Genomic DNA, 27,448 nt, shown 5'->3' on the forward strand with positions numbered 1-27,448 from the left:
GTAACACTCGCCTGTAAGCACGGACATGCTTGGCTCGTGTTTTACCCGTTTTGTTTCAAGTTCTCGTTCGCTGTTTTTGAGAAAGACAGAGCAGGGCGTCTGAGGCAAGCTGCTACGTTTCGCCATTATTGCAGGAGTCCTGTTGGTGAGGACAAGTCTGTTGAAAGATTCCCATATCTGAAGATGTAAAGAATGGGGATTATTGCAGTTTTGTGAAGGAGCCCCTATGGTTCAATCAATGCACGCGGAAACAATAAAACCCACGAGCACAGCTGTGCCTCGCTGGGGACACTGTGCGCGAGAGCGCAGTAAACCGCTCCCGTCAAGCTGCCCCCCGTACACCGCTCTCTGGAAAACGTCCAGCTCGTTTCTGGCGGCAAAAGCCCTGTCTCCTAACCCACTCTTGAACGGAAATGCAAATATATCACTGCATATACAAATTCCGACCGCGGGGGACTTGGTTTGCGATTTGGAAGGCAGTGGGAGCTTTTGACAGGTGATAAACACCTCTCCTCTCCTACCACCTCAGACACCGGAGTTATGCCAAGCTCTCGTTTTTGGACTTAGTATATGAACCTCGCAACGAACTCAATGTTTAAAAGATTGATTGGCATCGGAGTGTTTCCTTTGTCAGCAGCACACACTGAAAAAATGGACAAGCTCGGAGGTGGGCCAGGGAGTATAAATATGCAAAGGTGAACTGCGTGGTCTGCCTTGGCAGCTTGTAGCCCGTGTAAGTGACGCGCCATGATAGTGCAAATGAAGCGTAGCACGATAAGAAAATGAAGAGGAATGGCGCTGCGCCTCGTGAGCAGCGGCACGCGGCGCCCTCTCCCTGGCGTCAGCGGCGACGGCTCAGCTCCGGTCTCCAATAACCAAACACGTCTGCTCGTTACCGCACGGCATCTAACCCGGGACTGTCAGACACCGAAGAAAGGGTAAAACGGGCACTGCTGCGCCCATTTACTAAAGGCTTTCTCGTTCACTGTTGCACATTACCCTCGCGGTGAGATGCACCTACAGTTTTAAGAGCGCCTAGTTTAAGGTGCGCAAAACATAAGTACTGATAATCCTAAAAGCAGCGAGGTGAGCAGGTTTCTCGGTGCTTTCAAAATTATGAATGGGCATCACAACTCAAATAGTAATTTTACTTACACGGTGTGTTCAATGAAGTGTATCACGGCGCTAACTTCCACTTGGAATTTGCTCACCGTGCGCCACAAACATGCCGTGCACCAACAGTTTTCTCTTCACATCCAAATATATTCACAGTTTGCAATTCTTGGTGGCAATCTGGTCGCGATTCATTCGCGTTTGTGCAAAGCATCATCCATGGGGTGGGGGGAGTGTTGAGGGGGGAATAGCGGGGAGGGGGCTCTGACTAGATAGCTGAAAATTCATCGAGGAGGGTAGGATTTCTTTTCAAAGGTTGCGCTGGTACAGTGGAACAATCTATGATCTGTGTGCATTGGTCATTTGATGTACATAAGTGAATGGGGAAATGTGGGTATGATCGGAGGAAGATGGAAGAAATTCGTGCCACGGCACAATTTACAGGCATTATAGACACGGCTTCTGAGGGGAAATCAGAGTTACGCAGACGGGAGGACGGCGTGTTGAACAGACAACGGCACCGTGTAAAGCGGCAGATGCTACAAAGAAAGCGCGCGGGTAGCTAGCAAGGTCTTAGGGCAGATAAGTCGCAAACATAACAGAGTTGGGCAATGCATGGTATGAAGAGGGCCACATGAATTATGCGGAGAGAAGGACCAAATTATGCGGTATAAGGGATGTCGGGCAGATAGGTAAAGTGTCGGGCTTCTGACGGACAGGTGGGTAGGAAGGTAAAAAGCCAAGCAGTTCAAGTGACAGTGTAATGGCCTTGCAGAAAGTACTAGGAGTCTGCTTCACAATTGCCCCCAGTGAGGATTCTCCACTTCCGTACTTCATGGCATCAGGAAACATGTCTTGCTGGGCACCACTGGCAATCACCAAACAATAGATAAGGCTGATGTGCTCTGTTCAAACGTTAACCTGTGATTTGCCTATTCTAGTGCAATTCTGCTCTATCAGTCTCAGGGCACAAGGGCCCACAGTAACTTACTAAAGGAGTTCAACACCAGCAGTCAAGGTCATATGGACTCGAATACGTGAGGATATTTAGGCTATAGATCTGACTTCTATCACCAAACAAGCCACTGTGCGTGTGAATGTTAAGCTTTTCGTAGTGTTCAGCAAGAGACATTGACCTCTTTCTAACACCTTGTAGAGTTGTTAACTTCGAAAACCGAGACACCTTGCTGTAAAGTGAGCTGCTAAACATCACACAAGTTGTCCAAATCAGAGAAACTACAATTTCATCTTTGTTCTCCCTGGTGTTAGGGATGACATCCTGTCTGCAAAAATGCGGAGCAGATCAAATACATTTGACTGGCACTTGGCACATTTGAAATGGTTTGGGCAATTTAGCATGGTTAGTGGCTAGTTTAGAAGTGACATTTGCCTTGAAAACTATTGCAAAAACCACCTTTGCACCGATTGACTGCTGTTACAAAAAGCCATTTTGTTCTAGTCAGTCAGTAAGAATCTCCAACTGGTGCACAAGTACCAATGAGGAAGGTAAAGCAGGCTGGCACCAGTAAACATTGCCCCGACTACTATGACATGAATATGGGCTTAAGCACACTAATAAACATCCCTCCCAATTTTTCCTAAAGATAACATTTATACTAGAGCTGGGTTTGGGTTTCACTGAGTATGACAATCAAGTGTAAATTCCAGAAAGACCAAGCGATCTCAAAATAGTCTACTCTGAAAAAAACATTAAATTAATTCTCCAATCCCTCCCTGGAGTAAAATGAGGCTCTTACAGAAAGGCTTATCCTATCATGTACTCCAAGAGTGCAATCTAGCCCAATGAACAATTGATATCCGACGGATGAGGTGATTTATATGATAGACATTAACCATGATGCTTCTTTTGAGTAAAATCAATGCATTTTGTGAATACCCACTCTACACCTGGGGTTCAATTTACCAAGACTAGAAGCATTCGAAAGGAGAAGCAACCCAGGGGTTCCTAGCACTGCTTTCAACACCACTCGGGATCCTGTGTGCACAGAATCTGAACTTTTATTGCAAAACAGCATCTACTGATGTTGCATCTTATAGATGCTTAATGTCATTTATTCATTCATTCATGTGTCCCTAAAGTTGTTTTCTGCTGAGGACAATGTGCATTTGAAGTTCATATGTGAATACCTCCCAAACTCCTGGGTGTGCCTTCTCTTATGGTGCTCACTTTATTGAAGACAAATTTAAGCAACATGGTGGAAGATTCTTCTATATGAAGAGCCCTCTCTGTAGAACACCTTACCATGCATACCTGTTACATAAAAAGTACATGAAGTTCTAAAGAGAAGGAAAACTATTGTTTCCCTGCTAGATGAACACCTTCAAGAGACCCCCTACAACTTAGACATAACATACAATTATTTCATTCTACTTGTAAAAGAATTTAGGAACCAACAGTTGGATTAATGGTATGTGGGAAATCTACATTTAAACAAAGACATCCTCATATCTCTTATTCCACTCAGTTCATACCCAGAAGAGAGTGAATAATTGCCTTGGTCTATACTAAACAGATAGCTGGAACTTCAAATGTATTACGTATGTCTTCAATACTCTATGATGTTGTTTGAAACACACAAGCCAGAGGCAACCCACCATGACCCCGCAGGGAAGCTGGCGATCTGTAGATTGCGATGGGCACAGATGACTGGTGCTTTCCGCCAAGGCCACCACCTGGACTGTGGAAGTGGTGGATGTGATGCGCCCCCAACGTGGAGGCAGCGCCAAAGAGCCCGCTGAGGAGGGAGAGTGGTATAGTCCAGAGTAGTGCCAGCCGCAGGAGCAGGAAGGTGGCAACACCCACCCTTCCCCCAGCGCAGGTATAGAAACCACTGTTGTTCCATTCCACCCCCAGCCGTGGCTGCATGGCGGCGTGGGGACGGGAGGGGGAGCCACCCGTGGCACCACAGCTGCCAAATGCACTCGTTGGGCACAGGACTCACAACTTCTTGCCACCTGGCATCCTGGAGTTAGAATGACTGCCACTGTATTTCCATCCAAAGGGCGTCCTACGGTTCTAGCTTCGAGTCTCCTCCTAGGGCAGAAACATTATATATGTACTGGTTCTTTTTCCAGGTTTTTTGCCAAACAGGAACCACCAAGGATCCACAACCATATCCGAGGGTAGAAGCAATTCCAGGTCGTGTGCCTGCTTAACTGACCCCTTTGGATGGTGAAACCCAAGTTCCAATGAGAGAATTTCTTGGCATGAATACTCCAGTGGTGTCAAGACTGAAAGCGGGCTACGGTCTCCCTGAAAAGAGCCATCACAATCCAGAGGGTACCCCAGTACTGCACGTGCCCAGTAAGCGCCTGTTTGCGGAGTTTGGCGTGGTGGGGCACGAGCGGCGCCTTCCCGTTCCCTCGCCTGGTCTGTGCCTAGAGCCGGAGGACACCGGCAGGCGCGTTCTGACCCACAGCCTCTCGGCCAGACACGCACGGCTCTCCCTCCTCACGGGGATCAGCGGGGCAGGAGGCTTCCGGAGAATAGTGCACTATTCGGAAAGAAGCTGGGGGGGGGACATGCTAGCGAAGTGAAGGCTATGCAAATCTGCAGTCTCCAAACAGCAAATCACCGAGGCTTGGATGCAATGCAGAGGAAGCGTGCGTCTGGGAAGGGGGGGTCGGGAGGGAGGCGAGCGCCCCGGCTTGGGAAACCTTCCTGCTCTTGCCTGCCATCAGCCACCACATAGGAAGCAAGTTACAAGTGCATTACCGCTCCGGCAGCGCATCCTTGGAAGGGAGAATCGATCGCACAGCACATCCCACGACCAAAAAATAGAAAAAAAACACCCACAAGGCATGGGAGCATCCTCCTCCTGGTCTGTCCCTCCTCCTCTACCACCTACTGTTCACATGTTCGCATAACTTGGAAGCTTGGTTACACGTCTTAAAGGCAACAGAGGATTCAACCGGGATTGCTTTTTTTCTCTGCCGCTTAACATTTGTCCGCCCAGGTGTGCTCAAGCCCTGTCGAGTGAGTATGTCAAAGACATCGCTGCGTTTTCAAACACGGATTTTTGGGCTCTGCCAGTTTCACACGTCTCTCTTTGTAAGCAGGGTCCATCTCCCCTGACACTGATCTCAAACAGTGGTTTATAGGAACTCTCGCTGTAGAAATGTAATTTAGGGGTGGCTCACACAAGACAACCCCAGGCACCCAGAGAAAGGCAGAGAGGCATCAGTACACGCTGCCATGCAAAACACAATAACAGACACAAGACACCAATCAACAGCAGATACGCCAATATACATGACATATTAAATACGCACGTACACGTATTCATCTTGTACACGTTAGTGAGAAGATAAGACAGCTCAGGGTGTTACGGCAGCTGCTGCTGACATTTACAGTTTACAGTTGTGAGGCATGGCAGGCAGTCTGAGTCTTACTTTCATCTTTCAAGGTTCATCTAATGATCGGTGGTTGCTAGAGTCACTAGTTATTCACAGCGCCTGGAAGTAGCAGGCTGTGGCAGCAAGCACTTTGTAGATGCACGGCTTTTATTGTGGATCCGTACAAAACGCATGTGGGTGGCTACACAGAGAAGCACACATTTGCACCAAGCTTTAAATGGGAATACCGAAGATCAAGTACTGTCTATTCAGAGTACCTATTTGCCCACGAGAAGGGCCGGTACCCTTCCATTAAATGTATCGCAGTAGAGCTCCTCATTTAAAGCACGTGTTACACCATAGGTATGTCGTACACACGCGCGCAAACATGTTTATGTCTGAACCGAAGATCCTTGATTCTCGCCGCCCTCTAGTTATATCCAATAAAAGCACTACTGTTTCGCTTTCAAAGAGACATCGAGTTTCATAATCTGTTTTAGTGACCTTTGTCGATACGGATTTGGTCAGAGCGCCCCCACCTCTCCGTCCCAGGGCTTCATCAAACTACACCCCACAAGGAAGCAGTATCTGCCAGCCGTACGAAGGCGGCCGCACGCTACAACGTGAGCGCATTTCTTGCAGTGCTGCGATGGATTGCGTGTTTTCCCTTCACCCCCCGGCGCGAGATCTCTCTGGCCTCTGACGCCTTTCTGAAACCGTTAATCAGGTTTCGGCTCCTCGCCGCTTGTGCAGGAGACCTGCTCTCCCCCAGATCCCCTCCGTGAGGTTGCCAGGCTGATTCCCCCGAGAGCTGTGTGTTTATCTTGACAGGTGTTAGTAGGATCTGCAGGCTCTCCCTGGAATTGTTACCGTTCGGGTGTGAGGTAAAGCAAGAAAGCTCTCAGTGCACAAACTAATGAACTTACCTCATCGCTTCCCACATAAAAGTACACCGCACGCCGAGCCGATTAATCCAATCGGATAATATCATCCTAATAAAAATTATATTATCCCCTCGTGGCTATGGGTTCTGTTTTTCTTTCTTCCTCACATAATTCGCTGGCTTAAAATCGTTTTTCCAGCTCCACAAGCATTCCAAGAGCTGTGAGTCCTAATGCCGTCGCAAAGATTGCCCTTTCCGTTCTGGAACCTTCGGTGCCTCGGGGGTCTGCTGCAAAGATCAATGTGAGAGCGCGGCAAGCAGATGAGAGGCCGAAAAGCCCGCTTCTGCCCTCACCTGAAACTGACATCAAATTACCTTTACACAAACCAGAAATGGATTCCTTAACAGAATTCTGATACCCTTATGAAACCCAGTGGAGTAGTAGAGGTGCTCTGGGACATATTTCAAGTAGAAAAAACTATAATACTGCCCAATGCTTGAGTAATAATACAAAACAACTATGGGCCAAATGTACGAAGCATTTTTCCGGTCGCTAACGGCCCACAAGTCCATTTGCGACCGGAAAAAAGTAATGAGACTCAGGGCCAGATGTAGCAAAGGGTTTTTCCCATTCTGTGTCAATGGGAAAATGTGTTCGTACATATGGCCCTTAGTGTCTTGTTTATTAAATCACATTTTGCTTTTGCGATTCTTTATTAGGAAGAGGCGTGTTTAGGGCGTCCCTTCCTAATACTGAATCGCACTAGGGTATAGGAATGTTTTGCGACCGTGAACAAAACATTCGCCGTTACCACCAAGTTCAAGTTGGTGGTGACCCATTTGCAAATGGGAAAATGTCCCCAGGGACCCCTTCCCCTTTGTGAATGGAAGCATAAATATTTTTTCAGAGCAGGCAGTGGTCCCAGAGACCACTGCCTACTCTGAAAAAATTAAAAGAAAGCTTTTCATTTTTTTGTTCAAAATGCATCCCGTTTTCCTTTAAGGAAAACGTGCTGCATTAAAAAAAAAAAAGTGCTTTATTTAAAAGCAGTCACAGACATGGTGGTCTGCTGAACCCAGCAGGCCACCATCCCTATGAATGTGGCCATCCCCATGGGGTCGCAAATTGCGACCTACCTCATGAATATTGATGAGGTACGTCTTTGCTACCCCATTGGGAATCGCTATATGTGTCTGAGACACATTTGTACATTTCATTTTGCGAGCCTCTAATTGTGACTTGCAAAAAGTCACAATAAGAGACTCACAAAATGAAATGGACATATATTTGTCCCCATATTTTGTGTGTAGTGGGCCCCCGAAACCCTGGAGGTCAGTGTCACTGCACCTACTGCACTTAGAGTACCTTTTGCTTGCTAGCACCACATAGCTTGAGGCTACAATATGACATGCCAGGAGATGTGAAACCCAACAGGAGACATATAATGGACAAAGGAGCACCAACAACTCAAAGCATTCACATGGATTTAAACATGTGCCACTATTTTCTAAATGGAAGAAACTGCTTTAAAACAGCAACTATTGTTAAAGATCTTGCAATTGTTTTTCAATTCAGTGATGGAAATGGACCGGAGTCGGGAATTGCAAGCTTTTATGCAGTAAAATTGAATGTGGGGTGCGTGTTTTTACCTGGACATAATATCTTATAAGTCTGACTTTACAGCAGCTCTCATTGAAAAGTATATTGATATAATCTCTTTAAAATGTACCTAGTATGGTCTTTGGCTCCACCCAGAGGAGTATAAGTCTCTCACTTCATGCTACTGTCTATTGCGGTGTATCATTTCACCTTTCAGGAATTTCTTTCAAAGGAATGCATGAGGTTCTATTTGACATCTGAAAAGTACACTTGATCACGCTGTTCGTCACTTTCAGTTCTTTATGTTGCATATGCATTCAATACATAAAGTTATCATTTTTTTCTCTTATCTTTCCTACCATGTCAAAGCTAGTAGGGCAGGGTTTTTGTGAGAAAAAGCATTTGGGCTTGCAATGCTTGTTGATAGAATTCGTGAGCTTCTGAGTTTAAATGCATTAGCACACTAATATCACTTCTACTAGCTTGACCTGTGCTTATTTAATGTGCAGGATGCTTGTTTTTAATTGTTCAGAATAAGTGGTACTTCTATCACACTAATATATGTTCTCCTTTACTTAAGGAATTTTACAAAAGCTCCTCTCAGCTACCTTCGTCTAGCTTTGAGAGGCCTTCATCTACCTGCTTTCTACACATTTTCTATCACAACTCACAAATCCACATAAAATAGAAACAGTACATACAGTACATGCAGAAGAAGTATACATAACACATAGACTAGAAACTGCTCTGGCACCATGTTGAAACCTACCCCACTCAGAGAGCATATACAGTAAGGAAGGCAGACATTATTGCCTCACACACGTAACTAGTGCAGTAGACGGCAGTAGTGCACGTTTACATCATGAAGAGAACAAGTTGAGCACAGGCCAAAGAGCGAGAGCCACCTCCTTTCCACAGATCATATGCAGTATGGACATCAAAAGTACATCTTTCCCTCTTACACATTACCAGCATTAATGACAGATTGAGGAAGCTCACCCTTTCAACACCCAACAGGCAGTAGAACAGTTATATAATGCACAATAAGGGTACCTTTTTCCATAATTCATATAACACTTACAACACAGAGAGCAGATTAATATCTTCGCCATACAGAAATAAGCATTTCTCAATCAGCATACATTTCAATGACTCACAAAACAGAGCCAGAAAAGGCAAAAGCAGATAAAACTTCACTCATTTTCTCAGGAGAGGTGAAGGGTAGACATTATTTAGCCAGTCCTCACTCATCTCACAGTGTTGGCAAAGCATAGGAAACCAATGCAAGTTTCCATCACAGACTGATCTGACATACCAAAAACATAATCAGTACAATTGTACTTCCCATTAGAAAAGCAGAAGCTTCATGCCCCTCAAATCCTCCTCAGCCTCATTGAGACCCTTTCACACCTAAAACCAAAGTGTGGATTTCCAGAGTATTTTCTGTATTACATACTGATTCCATATTTGAAAAATTGCCCTACCGTTTGTCACTCTTATGGGTGTCTTAACAAAAGACAACAACTGGCACAGCAAGCATTCAGAGGCACTTTGGGAGCAATCTATTTGATGCACTGAATTTAGATGTGTGTTGATAAAAAGAGGAGCCTATGCTGAGATCTGACTAGGGCCCATTGGCCGATCTTTCCGACAAACCACATTTAAAAAAGAAAAACTGGCTCTACTCCTTTGGGTGAAAGAGGACAGCACATGCTGGATCACTGACACAGAGAGGACTTTGGAAAGATACATTGTACTGTACAGATAAGAGAGACATCAGTTTGAGGACAATCCTATATTTTTTAAACCCAGGCTAAAGACATCAGTTTGTGTAATAGTGTTGTTAGTGGCTGTTGACCCTAGCCCTTTCTGCAGGACCATTCCCAAACGTTTTGCCTTCACCCCTCCTGGTTTCTGAATTTGATTTTGTTGGCATTAGGACTCTGTGTACTTTACCATTGTTAACCAGTGCTAAATTGCTCAGTCCATTAAACATATTGAACTTAGCCTACTTCTGATCAGCACAATTAATTTACTTGTAAATCCATAGTAAAGTGGTTACATGTACCCACTGTTAAATGTACATGTACTTGTGAGCCTACAGCACTAATTGTCCCACCCACTTAAGTATAATATTAAAACATATCGCAGGACTGCCACTGTAGCCAGTGGTACAGTTTTAAACCTTTTGCAAGGCCTATACCTTTCTTTTTGATACACACAAGTCATACTTTAGGTAGGCATTAAAGGCCCATAGAGCAGGGTACGTTGTATTTAAAAAAGAGTTCACATGTTCTTGAGTTTAACATGTCCTCCTCGGGAAAAACCCTAAGTAAGTTGTTTTGCCCATTGGGTAACATTGGTTTATCTTATTGCTTTTAATACGTGTTAACTTTTGATTAGGGTGGACACAGATGTCACACTTAGACTCCAATGAATTGTAATATAAAACCCTTTATAAAGGTAAAGTAGGATTTTATGTCACAATTCTGAAAATGCCACTTTTACAAAGTAGGCATTTTCTTGTTCAAATCATTTGTGCTCTTTGCTAAAGTCCTGGATCACATGACTGTGAATGGTTATGTTGTTGCAGTTCTTGTATTCCTGCTGGAAAGTGAGATTAGGAACTATGGGGGTGATTCTGACCGCGGCGGACGGCGGTCGCCGCCCGCCCAGCGGTTCCCGCCGAAAGACCACTCCGCGGTCAAAAGACCGCGGCGGTCATTCTGGCTTTCCCACTGGGCCGGCGGGCGACCGCCGAAAGTCCGCCCGCCAGCCCAGCGGGAAACACCCTTCCCACGAGGACCCCGGCTCAGAATGGAGCCGGCGGAGTGGGAAGGTGCGACAGGTGCAGTTGCACCCGTCGCGAATTTCAGTGTCTGCAAAGCAGACACTGAAATTCTCCATGGGGCCCTCTTACGGGGGCCCCTGCAGTGCCCATGCCATTGGCATGGGCACTGCAGGGGCCCCCAGGGGCCCCGCGGCACCCCCTACCGCCATCCTGTTCCTGGCGGGAGAACCGCCAGGAACCGGATGGCGGTAGGGGGTGTCAGAATCCCCATGGCGGCGGAGCGCGCTCCGCCGCCATGGAGGATTCTCAAGGGCAGCGGGAAGTCGGCGGTACACCGCCGACTTTCCGTTTCTGGCCGCGGCTGAACCGCCGCGGTCAGAATGCCCAGCGGTGCACCGCCAGCCTGTTGGCGGTGCTACCGCCGACCTCCGCCATGGCGGTAATTACCGCCAGGGTCAGAATGACCCCCTATGTGTTGGCAGGATGTGGCATCCTGCAGAATGATAGGTGATAGAGCTATTCTCTGCCCCACTTACAATTCAAAGGGGTTGCCTCCAGTAAACCCAAAGGAACCTTACACTAGTCTTTTGTGACCCCAGATTTCTTGAAGCCTTGGCAGAGGAAAGGAAGAACATTTCAGAAGCAGATGTGGATGTAGTATAGAGAATATCCCCATTTCAAAAGCTGACACCAGCTATACATATTGCACCTCCTGATCCATACATCAGTACACTCATGAAACTGTGGACTGCATGGTTCTCCAGAGGAGTGCCCTGCTACTTGATTCATACCTTGTTTCCCGTAGGACTGCCCTGGTGTTTTTTCAGAGGGCTGCCCTGCTGCTTGAGACCTGCCCTTCTCTCTGAGAAGGAAGACTGGACCATACTCCTTTCATCCCAGACTAATCTGAGTGATTCTAAGGGTGAGCTGACTGACCACCTGTTCGGACCTAAGGGGACACAACCAGCTCCAGAAGCCTCCCTGCAACTGCCCAGCTGACATACTACAAACGGACCTACCTGGACCTGTTACTGGTCCTGCCTGAACCCCACAGGCCTCTGCTAAGTCATTGGCCCCAAAGAGGTGCCTCCACAGGGTATGGACCCTTCACTGACATTAGAGTACATACCTCTGCTAGAAAGTAGAAATCCTGAAGTTTTGGGCTCTCTGTGACAGTGAATGAGCCTGTTTGCACTAAGACTCTGCCACCTGTGATGAACAAAAATGTGAAGCTCTGGTGAGCCCTTCTCTTTGCGCTACAGTGACCACCAATGAAAATTAGCAATGCAGGATCTGCACTCCACAGTACAGCAATAAAAGCCCACAGTGACTGTCAATGTGAAGCTCCAGCAATGACTGTCTGTGACACCCAACTGGTCCTTCGCAACACAGTAATGACTGTCCACAACACCAGACCTGCTCCTTGTTCTACAGTGACAACCATCCACCACACTCTTCCTGCTCCTCGTGGCTTCTTCCACAGCTAAAGGAACTCTCAGTGCTGGATTTTGAGAAGGCAACTTTTTTCAGCAGGACTAACCTGGTCCCAGTATCCAACAAGTGGTCTATTGCAGTTGGCCTGAATTTGTGACTTCCTCCCGATCAATCATGTCCAGAAGATTCTGAGTGGCTCTTTGTGCATTTGGGCACTATATCTACCTAAAACTTTCAATCTGCACAACTCTATTCCCACTAATTGGATTTGTGTGCTTTTTACCTTATTGTATTCATTATTATTTGCTCTACTTTGTTTAACTGGTCCGAGATTTTTCTTGTGTTGTTTTTCACTTTATTGCTGTTTGTGGGATGCATGAACATTACACATTGCCCCTAAGTTAAGCCTAATTGCTTTGTACCAATCTAAACAGAGAGCTAATCAGAGTTTAATTTAGTGACATTCATGGTTCACTCTGACAAGGATAGTGGTTATTACCTGAGTTGGGTTGCCTCCCACCAAAGCCAATAACCAATGTTTTACAGGTATTCTTACATGCATGCACCTTTTCTCCAGCTACAAGGTTTAGGCTTAATGTTTTATGTTTAGTGATTGTGTTTATTTTTAGGGTTTTGGTTTTATATGCATGGCTTATGATTAGGTTTACTAGTTTAGGTTATGGCTTTTATTTGACATTGTATTTTTTCTTAAAATTTGTGTTTTTTCTTAGGTTTAAAATTTGGAGTTAGAAACAGTGATTGGAGTAGTGGTGCAGGAACACGTAAATTTTTACTCTGTGGAATTCCGTGGAGTTACATTAAACTCCATGCATTTCCTTGAAGTTCCACCAATGGGCAGAAATATGCATGTTGCAGCTGCTGGGACTGCGATTTAGCTATAGTAGTGTGTTCTGCACTAAAAAATCAGTGCAGATTGCACCACGCTGTCCGCAGGAGCATATGGCAATTTGAATTGAGTTTATTTCCACTTGTTTCAAAATCTACTCGAGAAGCAGCCCTCTGACTGCAACCATTAGAAAATGTTGTGGGAAGTCCTTCTAGTAACTGACAATTGTGCTAGGGTGTGCCATATCTTACTCATGCTCACTAGCTCGCATTTCTGGAGCCTTTGGGGTAGGGGGGATTCTGCCACACTGTGATTGGTGGAATTTCACTGGAACTCCACATTACAAGAGTTACACAGAGCCACCAAATACCACCAACTCCATGAGCAGAATGACAGTTTTCACTGGACCTAGCTTGTAGTGAATTTACAGTGAAGTTGTATTTAGAAGTAGGTATTGGAATCATTTTTATGATTGGACATTGGTTTGGTCTTGGCTTGGTTAACCTAAGCTTAGCACTCATCCAACAAAAAAGGATGTAAATTGAACTGCAACAGAACAGAGAATAACATTTCATTTACTAACAGTCCAAAGCCAAAATGATCACCACCACGAGAGTAATGTATGCATCATTACCAGATTATGCAGTAATTGTTGCAGCAACTATATCGAATGAAACAGGTTTATATGGATGCAAGCCGACTGTCTTTTAAGTATGCAGGTCATTGCGAATGTAGAGGTAGGTCTGCCTAGTATGAGAATGCATTGACATAAAGAGAACAATTTGCATTATAAGAAAGCTTGTTGATGGGAAATGAAAGAAAATGAGTTCAGCCAAACTGTAAGATCCTAAGTAAATCGCATAGTATCCTGTTGTCATAGAAACTGTTCTGCAGTAAAAAATTGCTAAAATGAAACTATCAAAATACCAGATTGAAACACTACAGACAAACCAATGGATTGGATAAAAATTGTCAGGAATTTCATCTCAAATGTTCTAAAAATTATCAGTTTGCTCTATCGTTCTACACATTTTCTCCAGCAATCAGTCACCAACAGTTTTTTGGGTGCTAAGTTGTAGATGATTGAGAGAGTCCTAATTAAGAAAAAAAAGACATAAAGTTTCCCTAAATGAGTGCTGTACTGTAATTGGATACTTGTAAAAGCTGCTGTTGTTTACACTGCCAATATACAGTAGAAGTGTGATTATTATTATTATTTTTATTATTATTAGGATGAAAGCACCCAGATAACTGTTTTAGCTTTATAATTGTAGCCATTATTAATTTGTCTCTCTTTTTTCATTTTGTAGCTCTACTTAACGACATCCTAATTCAAGGGATCCTTCTAACCTAAAATCCATTTTCAAAGAACACCCTTCATGTACTTTAAGACAAGTGAGACCCTAAACCAACAATCTTTATGCCTAGATGGCTCAGTTCTATGACATGTTTCCTGAGGCTAGTCACAGACTCTCTGTTATTCTGAGGTAGCTGCAGCAAAGTAATGGCAACTCTCCACAGCATAAAAGATACCTTAATGACTATAGAACAGGGACATCTGTTTGTGATCTTCTAAGTTAAATGTATTATTTGCAATCATTATATGGACTTATGGACTTCAAGTACAACAATGGGTGCAAATATTAAAACTAACATTAGCAGATGAGTGATCTTATTATGCCTGATTCTGAACACCTTTTTGTAATAAATATTCATGTAAGATAGAAAACATCTGATGTCTAGAAAGAAACAAAAGGTTAGCCTAATCCCCATGCCTTCTTCCATTTTCCACAGGGTATATCTCAAAGGAAATAAACAATATTTGCCACCAGACCACTCTGCTTGAACCAGCTTCCCCCTATGCAGTGATAATCTGACTGGTGCCTTCTCAAACTATATTGATGCAACTTAACTTTTGGCGTTGGACTGCTATCTAACTGTCACGTACTGTCAATGTATGCTGGAGCTTAACTCCAGCACACTGAAGAGCAACATCAATAGAGATTTGTGTGAACCCTACAGCAGTGCTGTGTAAATGTAAAGGTTTGATCTACCCATCTCTGCACAGCTAGGATTAAGCCTAAAGCTGCAGTGGAGCTCTAAAGGCCTGTCCCAATGATAACCTTGATCAAAGGTCTAGATTTGCTGGTCTAGAGTTGTAGGTCTATAATATAAAGAATACAGCAACACCCCTTGCATGAGTTAGTAAGTGAGCTTTTCAAGATCAACGTACAAGTTTAGGTGAGCTGGGTGATTTTTCAGTCTTGTTAACACACTTTCCCTTTGTCCGAGCATATGTTATTTTTTATATGCATAGGGCACCAACCTGCTCTTTCCCAGTACTTGCTAACCCCCAACATCTCTCATGGTACTGACCACAGTCCTACACCCAGGCTCAGCAGCCTGTTTCCTGGAGGAAGCGTTTATAAAACACAATTAGGGATCACCTGGCTAAACCTGGCTGTGCAGAGGTCCATTTTGCATATTGACTACATGGACTTTGTGTCTGTCCTTTGGATTGTTGGGCTCAGAACCTCAATATTGCCTAAAAGTCATATCCCAATTCGACAAGATTCAATATCTGTCTTCCATGGACTTTAAGTATCTCTCTTTTCTCTCAACCACCATCATCTCCCAACATAGTGTACATGATTGGCCATTGAAATATAACACTTAACCTTCTTGATAACCAATGGAACTGACAACGTTCTGCAGTTGATATGCCTGGATTGTGTTAATTGACTGCGAGATTGTTGAAAAGTCCTGGTCTTGTTTGTTGAAATATCCTGGTGTTGTTTGTGCCAAAAAGATCATTTAGAGCTCATATTTTGATCACCTGCCGGCGATTCCTGATCTGTTTTATACTGTGTGTGCCACTGAGCTGTGTAGTCTTGGGAGTTTGAAAAGACTGGGTAATCTGTCTATTACTCTGAGTGTTTGAGGAAGCAGGGAGTGCTTTGAAGCAGTATCTGATTAGTTAACGGATGCCAGCATTACAGGGTAGGAAACAGAGGGACAGACAAAATGATATCTTTGGCTTGACATGTCTGTATCAATTGAACGTTTGGCTTCAGGTTAAGATGTGTGAACGCTGTGGTGGGTCGTATGGATGTTTGTAGGCCGACGAGTTGGTGCAGAAGTAGTTTATTCCCACAGCTTAGGAATTGGACTGATCTGAAAATTACGCATTGATGAGGGGTGTGAAGGTAATAGACTTTCATAATTGAGACTCAGAAGGAAAGGGAGAACCGACGTGCCACAGACAGGCCTGATCAGATGCCTGTACATAAATAAAGTCCAGGGGTTCTTTAGAAAATATTCATGCCTGCTGTATGTGTATAACAAGCTGTCGGATTTGTTTACATAGATAGTGTCTCTTATGGTAAACAGGGACGCTCTCCAATATTGTATAAGTAATGATCATGACCAGTAAAGGAGAGATATGTGTTTCATTACTCAGTCATACAGAGGACCTTAGAAGTAAATCTAGGTGCAGAATTCTTTCCAAGTCAAGTCAATCCTCAGTAGGTCATTAGCTGAGGGAGGAATGCATTAAGAACTGTATGATTATATGAATCCAGGTAAGAAAGCTAGCAGGCATGTTTGGGTTTTAACCTCATCAGAGGCATTCCATCAAGCCAGCGACGCTGCTTAACTGGCTGGATTTTCTGTGATTCAGCACACTGGCACCAAGCCCCCCTTTTGTATTCCTGGAACCAAGCAGTGTGTGAACTACTCAGCGTCCTTGTGCGGAGCCTGTCCTCTCCATCACTATAACCTTCTGGGTGTTGCGGGTATGCAATTGTGAATGATTAAAGCAATCTGAAGGGACTTTCTGAAATGCCAGTTGGCATAGATGTTATGTTTTATTAACTCCACATGGACCTTCTTTATTTTAAATGCATCCTATTGCTGGGGCATGAGTGTAACATATTTTGTTATGGCAGCAGCATGGGATTCTCTTCACTCTCTACAACAAACAACGTCTTTTTGCATCCCTTCTCAGGATATAATAGAACATTGCACAAGTAAAATCACATTTTCCTGTACCTCCTCTTCTGGGAATAGACTGCAGAAATAGCCCAGAGAGTCTGACAATATACTGCATTCTTCTGAAGAGCGACAGGCAAGTACAAAAGAATGACTTCAGCTTTGATACGGAATATCAAATCCTTAATTTGCTTTTTTTTATTCCTGTTCGGGTTCCCTTTTAAATTTTCTCTCCGCTCCAGCATTCTCAGATGTCCACTTGAGACGCAGAGATCATTTCACAAGCTAGGATTATTTTTTATTTACTTCAACAACAATTTAGCTGGCGTGCCTCAGCGAAAAAAAACAAGGAAATAAATCCAGCGAAAGAAGGTTAGATGCATGGATACCCTCGCTCAACAGGAGCAGAGCCACACACAGTATGAAAGTAACGGATCATAAAAAGAGAGCAATTTCCTACTTCAGGGATTAAGCGCTGCCATCTTTTGTACCCCCAAATCAAAGTTAAGGGGTTTTTATGTTTTCAAATAATTGTGGATTTACTCAATTTAAATAAATAGTCTCCAGGGAAGCTGCAATAGAGCAGAAAACGCATCCCTCCCCAGCAAATCGATACCTTAGATGAAACCCTTTCTGTTATACCTATTTTAGATGGACTATTGACAGAGCTTGAAAAATTAAGCTGCTGCTCAAGTCGGAGATAATTACCTAAATGAGAAGACAAAGTAATTTCTTTCTTCACTGTAAGCGACGCTTCCAAGCAATCCTAGCCAGTTGTGATGGCGTCTGATCATGTAGTTGTTTATGTTTCTAATAAAATGGGTGAGGCGCTGTGTGTGTGTGTGTATGGTGCAAAGACAAGCTATTCATTTCACAGTGATAAACACTCCAAACGCATGTATCCCTAAAGATATATGTAATGAGTTTGCTGTGTCTTTCACTGGGTCAAATGTGGTACTGCATTTCAAGGCGGGGTAATTTCAATTACTACAATTGTTATAGAGCTTAAACCTTCCTCTGCAGAAATTTAGGTGAAGCCTTAATGCCCAGTGATTTGTATTTGGCATAGCCATCTCAGTCATCCATTCTCTTGAGGTTCATAAAATGAATAAAAACTTGTTGATTGATATTATCAAATGTAACCAAACTGCAATGCTTTGTGACTCTGTAAGGCTAACAAAGGAGATAGTTACACAATAACTCTTATTTTTTGGTCTCTCTTAGAATCAGAATCATGCACTATACCCTTATTTTTCATACAACCTAAAATTAGCATAAAGCCTAAAACATGTGTCTATGTGTAAAGGCTGAAGTACAAGCACACCTGTAGGTTCAAGTCGGTTCAGAAATTGTAATACTTTGTCAAATTATCTAAAGTCAGTGCTATTTGCCCAAGTTAGAGAGAGGGTTGTAGCAGACAATATAATTATGCAAATACAAGTGGAATAATGTTGGTTGCTTAGAAGGTAAATTAGAAGTACACATTCCCAAACATAAATGTTCGTGGCACAGCTTGCACCTTTGTCATTATTCCAATTCTACCCCATCAGTGTTGTGCTGGGTTTATATAATATAACGCAGAAAATATTTTATTTAGAATTTGAAATATGTGGGATATCTGCCAAAAAGTGATGGATGTATTTTTCTCCTCTCCAAAATCTAAACACGTTTGAAAGTCCCATGATCTATTGGATTGAATCTGTAGAATATGTTTTTTATTTTTATTTTTATTGGAGCTTGACATTAAGTCATAGAAAAAGAAATGACATATTTCACAAGCAAGTGGATAAGTGTAAATAAATACCTCTACCATTGTAAGTTTCATTTTGTTTGTTTTTTCAGATTGGAAGGGTGGAAGCTTTTTACTCTGCTGTGGGTGTAGAATGGTAGTCCGTGTGGTGTAAATAGTCTAACTTTTGTCTTCTCCATGCTGATATTACTGTGGTAGGCCTGTTCTGTCTCTAGGCCAGGGTACTAGTTTGTTACTGAGTCCTGCCCAAAAATAGTAATGCAAATATAAATATTTGTGGTTGTCCACTTCTAGGAAAGTAATAATTCTGTCCTGTTCCAATGACATCAGATATCATACATCAACCCATATTTTTGAATTTGTCATTCAGCCCAAAGAGTACACACTGAATTCAGAAACTGTAAGCAATACCTTTTGCACTGAACACTTGGGTATTTGCCAGGCACCGCTTCTCCAGCTGTTGAATCGGGAGCAAAATATATATGTGTAAACAGTTTAGTGAGCTATTCAAGTCTGGGAGACCTACTGCCATTTCATCTGCGGCACCACTGTTAGCTACCCCCCTGGATCTATTTCCAGGTCGCAGTGTGCCTACATGCACCTGCCAGCAGTGCTGGTACCCTTTCCTAGGAACCATTGGAGGGAAAGGTTCAAGAAAAAGAAAAAGCTATACAAGTGTGTCAAGGTGGGGAAGTGTCCAAAATAAAAGAAATTAAGAAATGTTGGGTGTGGACTTCACAGTTAACTCACCAGCAAACTGCAGACGTTGGTCAGTTCCCTGCAGTGTAAAGGTCTAGAAACTAATAAGTGCTGCATGTTTTCATTGTGAGAAGGTCTGGCTGAGTCTCTGGATAATCAGACTCAGGACCAGAAAAGAAAGAGTAGTGTATGTTCTCTCCTAAGAGGGATAGTTGATGAACATTAGCAAACCAAGTATGATTAAAATATGAGTTGATGATGGATGGAATGCTGAACAAATCAAACATTCACCTTCCAGTCACAGATTGGGGTTTAATCCATAGTTTTTTGCTCACCACCCCAGTTTGGACCCAGCCATGTGCAAATCAGTCTTGTTCCTGCTCCCCATGAGAACAGTCCAACCCCAACTGCCAGGTCCTCCCTGGACCGGAAATCCCAGGATCACCCCTCATCAGCCAGGCTAGCTTGAATCCAAAGGCATAGTGATCACGGGACCCACGTCTGGGCATACTCTTCCCACTTAGGGCAACAAATGCAAAAAAGAACAGATGATGAATGGAATGCTGGACAAATCAAACATTCACCCCCAGTCACAGATCTGGGTTTAATCCATCATTATTTTGCTCACCACGTCACCCCAGGTTGGTCCCAGCCATATGCAAATCAGTCTTGGTCCTGCTCCCCATGGTAACATTCGAGCCCAAACTTCCAGGCCAGGTCCTCCCTGGACCACAAACACGCATCCTGGTACCAGTTTTGGGGTATCACCCCTCATCAGTCAGGCTACCTTGATTCCAGTGGCATAATGTGCACAGTACCCACATCTGTGCATACATTTTTTCCTTAGGGTGACAAATGCAAAATGTACAGGCTGTGTCGGAATGCTGAAAAATTCAAACATTCACCCCCAGTCACAGATCTAGTTGAATCCATTGTTTTCTGCTCATCACGCCACCGCAGTTTGAAAATGAGCCATCACAGATGTGCATAATGCTCAGTTATGCCTAATACATTAATTGTACATCATTGCTAAACATTTGGCTCATATATAAATACATGTTGTACTGAAATTCTCTTTGGATGGACCACCTATGCATTTTAATAGTAATAATCCATAAATGCTGGCTAAATGAGAAAAACATTTTTAGGAGGGGTACTGCATCGCACATGAGTAATACTAGTAAATGATGAGTGATACGCCATTAATCTCTTCAGACTTTGGACCCAATTTAGAGTTTGGTGAAGAGGGAACCCCATTGCAAAGAAGTACCTTTACTTCCAAACTGAGGATCTGTCTGCCACATTTAGAGTCCTGTGGACCTTCACTATGCTGATTGCGGAAACTACTTTCTCTCTCTGCTGCCGACATAGACGTCCGATGGCCCAATGAGTAATGTCAGTCTGAGGATCTGCAGTTTGTCAACCCGTCCTATTTAGAGTGGCGGGACAAATGGCAGGTTTCCACTGTCCATCACAACCAGGTAAAACCTCGAGGTAAGGAACAGAGAAAAGTGCAAAATGACTCACATATCAGGGGAGAAAACTCCCATGAAGAGGGGGTTATTGTTTGTTTTTATTTTCAAAGTAGTTCATCAAAGTCCTCATCAGCATAGTTGATTATGACCAGTGCGCGCGCACACACACAAACACTAATCATTTGTTTCAGCAGATATGAGGAAGTGTTTATGGTCACACACCCTACCTTTAAACAGGATTAGAATGAAAAGAATAAAATACAAATACAGTGTGTGTGTAACTGAAGAACACTGATAGAAATGTATTTGTTAGTCTACACCCTCCCTCTGAACCTGTCGCCGGCCTTGAGGAAGGATCGATAATGGAGAAGTTCAATTTCTGGCCGCCCGGCTCTACTCCCTAATTAAACCCTGATGCAGGGCAGATGAAAGGGAAATTGGAAGTAAGATCAACTGAAATTTCAATAATGCAGCAGGCCATCAGAATGTTTAAAATAAGAATTTACAGCATGCTTGAGCTATGCACCCAAGCACCAGAGCCCCTGCCCCTACCCACATAGCGATTAGTTACAAAAGGCAACACAGCTTGCAGAAAGCTCATTCCTCCGTGTAATATATAGTGTGTAATTCCTTCTGCACTGGACACTGGAGAAATAATACCAATAACAGCACTTAGAGCCATATTTTTGTAGAGCAATAACTGGATTCCCTTGTTGAGACAAACTGAGCAGCTTTATACCTCGTACTTCATCCCAATGAAAGCTCAGCCAGTGCCTCATAAAGCCAAGAGGCACAGCAATTACCCTTATTGACAAACGCTTTTGATGAAACTCATGCTAAGAACACATAAAGAGAGGGCTTGCTTAAAGCCAGCACACGATTTCGTGCTTCCTAGCAGTATTTATTTATTTGTTTACTTTGATATTTGTTTGGCTTGCACTTGGCGCAGAACTTGGAGAAGGATTACACCCTTTCATTGACCTAATGTCGCTGCCTACATATCATTACATTTGAAACACAATAAAAACGGTTCTTAAGCCTTTGTGTTAAAGAGTATAATAAAATCACAATTGAAAGGGCATTAAAATGCTTAACTTTATTTTTCCAAATAGCTATTAATATGTTGTGGATTGGGTCGTGTTTCTGATGTAGATCTGAACCTAAAGCACATTTGAAGGAATGTGATATCACACTAAGGAGCACAAAGTTAAGCAACTTTAATTCATGCCCGATTTTGTTTTTTACATTTACTCAACTTATTTAACATAATATCTGTTGAGGCTGGAAAAGTTCCAAAAGAAAACCAGTTAAAAATTCCCCCAAAATCAAGATTTGCATGAGGAAACCACTGATAATACCAAGGTTTTGCCAGAGAATCCTACTGCAAAATATATAAGTGGCAAGAAAAATATACAAACATTATACTGGTAATGTCACACACCACCAAAGTTGTGTGCTGAAGTCTGAAAACTTTGCCCGTTCGTTGGTGAAATTTATACTGCACTCAGTAGTTGGCACCAGGGAAACGTCAGCCATTTTCATGTAAGACATCAAATCAGCGAAATACATCTCTGTCTTTGCCGTCCATTGGGGTGGAATAAAAACATGTTTGTTCCTAAGGATCACTTGAGGTTAGGATCCCAAAATCAACTAGAAGTGATTGTACCACTCGCTGAAACGTGACAGACAAACCAGATGGAATTTAGGGCCAGATGTAGCAAAGGTTTTTCCCCATTCTGTGTCTATGGGAAAAAGTGTTCGTACATATGGCCCTTAGTCCGGCCGCTATCCGCAAGAGTTGCTTGACAAAGCGGATGTCAGACACAGTCAGGACTTGTCTGTGCTTTTGTAGTGAGACCACCGAGGAACAGTGCCAGGTGGGAAAGAAAATCAGAAGGCATAACATAACATAACATAACATGTGTATTTGTAAAGCGCACGTTCACCCGCAGGCATCTTGGCGCTGAATAACAGATGTTTTATTCAGCGCCAAGGCCAAGGATAGTGGGAGGGCGCAGGAGAGGCCAGATGTTTTGATTAATGGTACCAAGAGGTTGACTGTGGTGTAAGGCAGTAGGAAAGTGCAAGTTTCTGGTTTTTGTCTCTTTCAGGAGATGTGAGTATTAGTGGACAAGAGAGGCAGGTGACAACCGATATATATTTTTTTCTCTTAGTGGGGGAGTCTGAATGAGGAAGGACCAGAAGCTACATGTTTGTCACTCTGGTGGCTGGAGCAGGTGTTTCAAGCATGGCAGAAGGCAAAAAGTGTTTGTTTCCCAGTGTGGGGGCAAACACAGTGAAACTAATAAAAATCTGTTTGGTTTTTAGTGTGCCCTCGACAACAAGAGGGGGATGTGTCTGTTAACAATACATAGTGAATGATGACAAAATCGTAACCAAACTACACAGATCTATAGTAGTATCACTGTCCCCTCTACACCATAAGACATCCAACTTGTCGATGTAAAATGCGTAAATTATGGTCCATGAGAAACAGCTATCACTCAAGAAATGAAGAGTAAAATAACAGCAATATTTTAGATTCCTAGCACGAAAAAGAATGTTGTGAATGTGTAGCTTGGTGCATTAATTATGTATCAGTGCCCTTTGTAAAAGGGAAATCGTCATATGTACTTTAATCTGAATTTGTATTAAAGGGCACAGGAAGATGTACGTAAAAGAAGGATCTACCGGTAAGCACAGCTCCAAACTGCCCCTAGAGAATATTTAGATTGCAAAGTGCAGTACATGAATATAAATATGTATTATTAATAATATTACCAGCAACCTCTTGCGCAGGATGTCAAGGTTAATGCAAAGTCTGATGGTTTTTGACCACACACCTGACCTTTATGGAAGCACTGGCGTGAAAATAGAACTTCCTTATGTAGAGTGGATCTTATTTGTATGTATTTCAATACTCAGGCTGCTAAGCAGACACGTTAGAATGAGAGCGACGGAGCTCGATTAAACTCAGAAGTCTGATTGTCGAAAAACTCTTTACACAGCTACTTCACTCAAAGCAAATAACATAAGCCTTAAATCAAATATGAGCATATAAAAAAACTTGTTCTAACTTGATACTATTTTACATCACATGTATCTGCAGCACAAATAGTTTATAGATTCTATGGCTCGGTTACGACCCTCGGTAGGATGACTATTGTCTCCTGGCTCTTGACTTTTTCAGTGGCATGGCTTCAAATGGGGTTTGGTCTTCTGATGTCAGACAAAGGGGCACAAATGTATTCATCGGTTTTACTTTTATTTTGCAGCTACATTGTGGATGCCAATTTTACTAGTTCTGCGTGTAAAGACAATTGTCAGCTGATTGTCTGGCTTCCTAATTGAAGGGCTCTGTAGGGGCTTACCCAGAGTTACCTTCCACTTATTAATGTGGGGCTATCAAGTGGTACTGGTATTGCGGCCTTGGTGTGGGTTGTCCCAATGGTGAGGGCACTGAAGGGGAAGGCCACGTCTTTGTTGGCTTGTGGCAGAGATCTGCATTACCTAAGAAAGGCACTTGCAAGACCCAGTAGTGCTGCTTAGTTTCTTCTTTTTAAGGTTCACTACATGCTAACCATTGGTTTGGATAATGGATTATTTCTGGAGAGCTACGTTGTATCAAAGAGGCATCAGTACAGCCAACTTCAACATCATGCCTCTGCTCTGAAAAAGCCTGAGACAGCATTAGGTGAGGTTGAATATGAGCCACCATAACATATTGAATCACATCTAATTGAATATATGTTTTAGTAAAAGAGCGTTCGTACAGTGGGTGATGCCAAGGGAATGTTGGAGCTCTTGTGAATTCAAACAAAAAGAAGGAATCAATTAGTTAGTTAGGCATTTTCTAAAAAGTCACAAACCTTATTTAACTGTGGGAGTTCAAAATGGGACACTGTTGGAACTGGTATTCTTGGAGTGGTTTCCCCTATATTTTTGCCTCTGCTTCCTATATTTTTGACTGTTTGCTGAATTTTGTATTTGCTGGTTTTAGTACCCTGGGCACTTTACCACTTCTGATCAGTGCTAATGTGCAAGTGTTCCCTGGGTAAAATGTGATTATGATTGGCTATCCATCATTGACATATTTGATTTACTAGTAAGTCCCTAGTATAGTGCACCATGTGTGCCAAGGGCCTGTAAATCAAATGCTACTAGTGGGACTCCAGCACTGATTGTGCCACCCACATGAGTTGCCCCATAAACATACCTCAAACCAGCTATTGCAGTGTCTGTGTGTGTGCATTTTTAAACTGCCATATCGACCTGGCAAGCGTCCCCACTTGCCAGGCCCAAACCTTCCCTTATAGTACATGTAAGGTGCCCCTAATTTAGGCCCCAGGTAGCCCCATGGGCAGCGTGCAGTGTATTTAAAAGGTAGGACATTTACTTTTTTTTATATTTACAAGAGTGTTTCACATGTCCTGATAGTGAAATACTGCCCAATTCATTTTTCACTATGGCAAAGCCTATATTTCCCATAGATTAACATGGAGATTGCCTTGACATATCTCTTAAGCGTAATTTCCCATTGGGAGCAGATGGAGATACGAAGTTTGAGGTCTCTGAACTCATAATTTGAAATATATCTTTTTAGTGAAGGTGGTTTTTAACTTGTGTGTTTGAATATGCCACTTTTACAAAGTGGGCATTTTCTTACTTAAACATTATGTGCCTCTCCCTGACTGTGGAATACATGTCTGGGTCAGGATGACAGTTGGGCTTGTTGTGGTGGGAGGATCTGACACTTGCACCTGACTAGAGCTGTGTCTGCCCTTAAACAATGCAGTCTCCAACCCCTAAAGTGTGTCTGGGACCAAGGGAGGAAAGGCAGGGTCTTGTGTACTACAAATACTTTGCTTTGAAGTTTGTCTATTTCAAAGGCAGAAATGAGTATAAGTATTGAACCCAAAACCCCAGACTTTAGGAACACTTCTGGATCAAGAGGAGTCTCTGCCAGAGAGTAGAGCTGAAGAGCTGTGAGAAGAAGTACTGCACCTTTGCTGTGTGTGCTTTCCTGGGTTGGCCGGCAGTTGCTACTTCTGCTTTGGGAAGGAAAAGGACTGGACTTTGCTGTGTATCCTGCTTGTGAAGTTTCTCCCAGGGCTTGGACTGAGCTTGCCTCCCATCAAGAGGTGCCCACTCAAGTTCCTGGGCCCTTGGGAGTGGAAACTGGCATAAAACAAGAAGAGACAGCATATCGACTCCGAACGGTTCCAAAACCAGTCCCGGTGTCTGACTTCGCGCCGCTGACTGCACCCAAAGCTGTGGTCCCTGCAGAAGTGCGACAGCTTCAACTGACACCCCAGGCCGATGTTGCCGCAGCACCAGTCCTACAACATCCTAAGTTCTGGGTGCCGTGCCATCGCCGTTTGTGACACTGACTCCACTGTGGTGCCTGTGGCCTCGTGGTGTGACCATGACCAGAGAGGTCACCCATTGCATCTTTATCCGCTGGACTCATCGGCCCCACCGGATCGTACAGAACTGATGCCTCACCTCCGCTGCCTCAGTAAAGACCTGAATCTTCATCTCCTATGCGTAGCAGTAAGGAACCAATGCCTCACCTCCTACATAGCAGTACAGGACTGATGCCACACTAGCTCCAGCAATGCCTCATCTCCCCCACTCCTTGCCACGTCTTTGACTCTCCCTCGGCTGTTGGGAATGACTCCATCATGACAACATGATAGCACCAGTTAGAACTAGTGTGTTTGTAAGTGCTTTATTGGGATTTAGGGGGTCATTCTGACCCTGGCGGTCATGGACCGCCAGGGCCAACGACAGCGGGAGCACCGCCAACAGGCTGGCGGTGCTCCCATGGGCATTCTGACCACGGCGGTACAGCCGCGGTCAGAAACGGAAAACCGGCGGTGTCCCGCCGGTTTCCCGCTGCCCTGGGGAATCCTCCAGCGCCGCCATGGGGATTCCGACCCCCTTACCGCCAGCCTGGCTCTGGCGGTTTTGACCGCCAGAACCTGGCTGGCGGTAACGGTTGTCGCGGGGCCCCTGGGGGCCCCTAACAGGGCCCCACCAAGATTTTCAGTGTCTGCCAAGCAGACACTGAAAATCGCGACGGGTGCAACTGCACCCGTCGCACCCCTTCCACTCCGCCGGCTCCATTCGGAGCCGGCATCCTCATGGAAGGGGGTTTCCCGCTGGGCTGGCGGGCGGCCTTCTGGCGGTCGCCCGCCAGCCCAGCGGGAAACTCAGAATAACCGCGGCGGTCTTTTGACCGTGCAGCGGTATTCTGGCGGTTCCCGCTTGGCTCAGAATGACCCCCTTAATCTTTTAAAATTCATATGTTTGTTTGTGTATGTTGGATTTTTGTCAATATGGTCTACCCATTCAATGACTAACAAACATCGTATCTAAAAAATATTTAACAGCTATATGTGCACTCGGAGTAGTGGAGGCAGTGATGATATACAATTGTAATAGGCACACGACATATGGATGACGGTAAGGATTGTTCAACATAAATTCGGCAGCAAGCTGGTGACT

The 27,448-nt window shown here is 43.9% G+C and overlaps 1 protein-coding gene across 25 annotated transcripts in view; it reads right to left on the bottom strand.

The window, feature by feature from the left end:
* The window catches only part of NRXN1 (neurexin 1), a 1,474,248-nt gene that overhangs the window by 337,577 nt on the left and 1,109,223 nt on the right, over positions 1 to 27,448 (bottom strand). Inside the window, exon 1 of one of the 25 annotated variants that reach the window (XM_069234066.1) lies at positions 3,730 to 5,159. The exons of 21 other annotated variants lie outside the window; for them this stretch is intronic. In XM_069234066.1, the coding sequence (XP_069090167.1) occupies positions 3,730 to 4,000 (271 nt within the window). In that variant the 5' untranslated portion in view covers positions 4,001 to 5,159. Of the gene's footprint in view, positions 1 to 3,729; positions 5,160 to 27,448 lie in introns of those variants that run through there. 3 more of the 25 variants (XM_069234067.1, XM_069234068.1, XM_069234069.1) reach the window with 3 other exon arrangements.

Source organism: Pleurodeles waltl, chromosome 5 (genome assembly GCF_031143425.1).
Source record: "Pleurodeles waltl isolate 20211129_DDA chromosome 5, aPleWal1.hap1.20221129, whole genome shotgun sequence".
NCBI lineage: Eukaryota > Metazoa > Chordata > Amphibia > Caudata > Salamandridae > Pleurodeles > Pleurodeles waltl.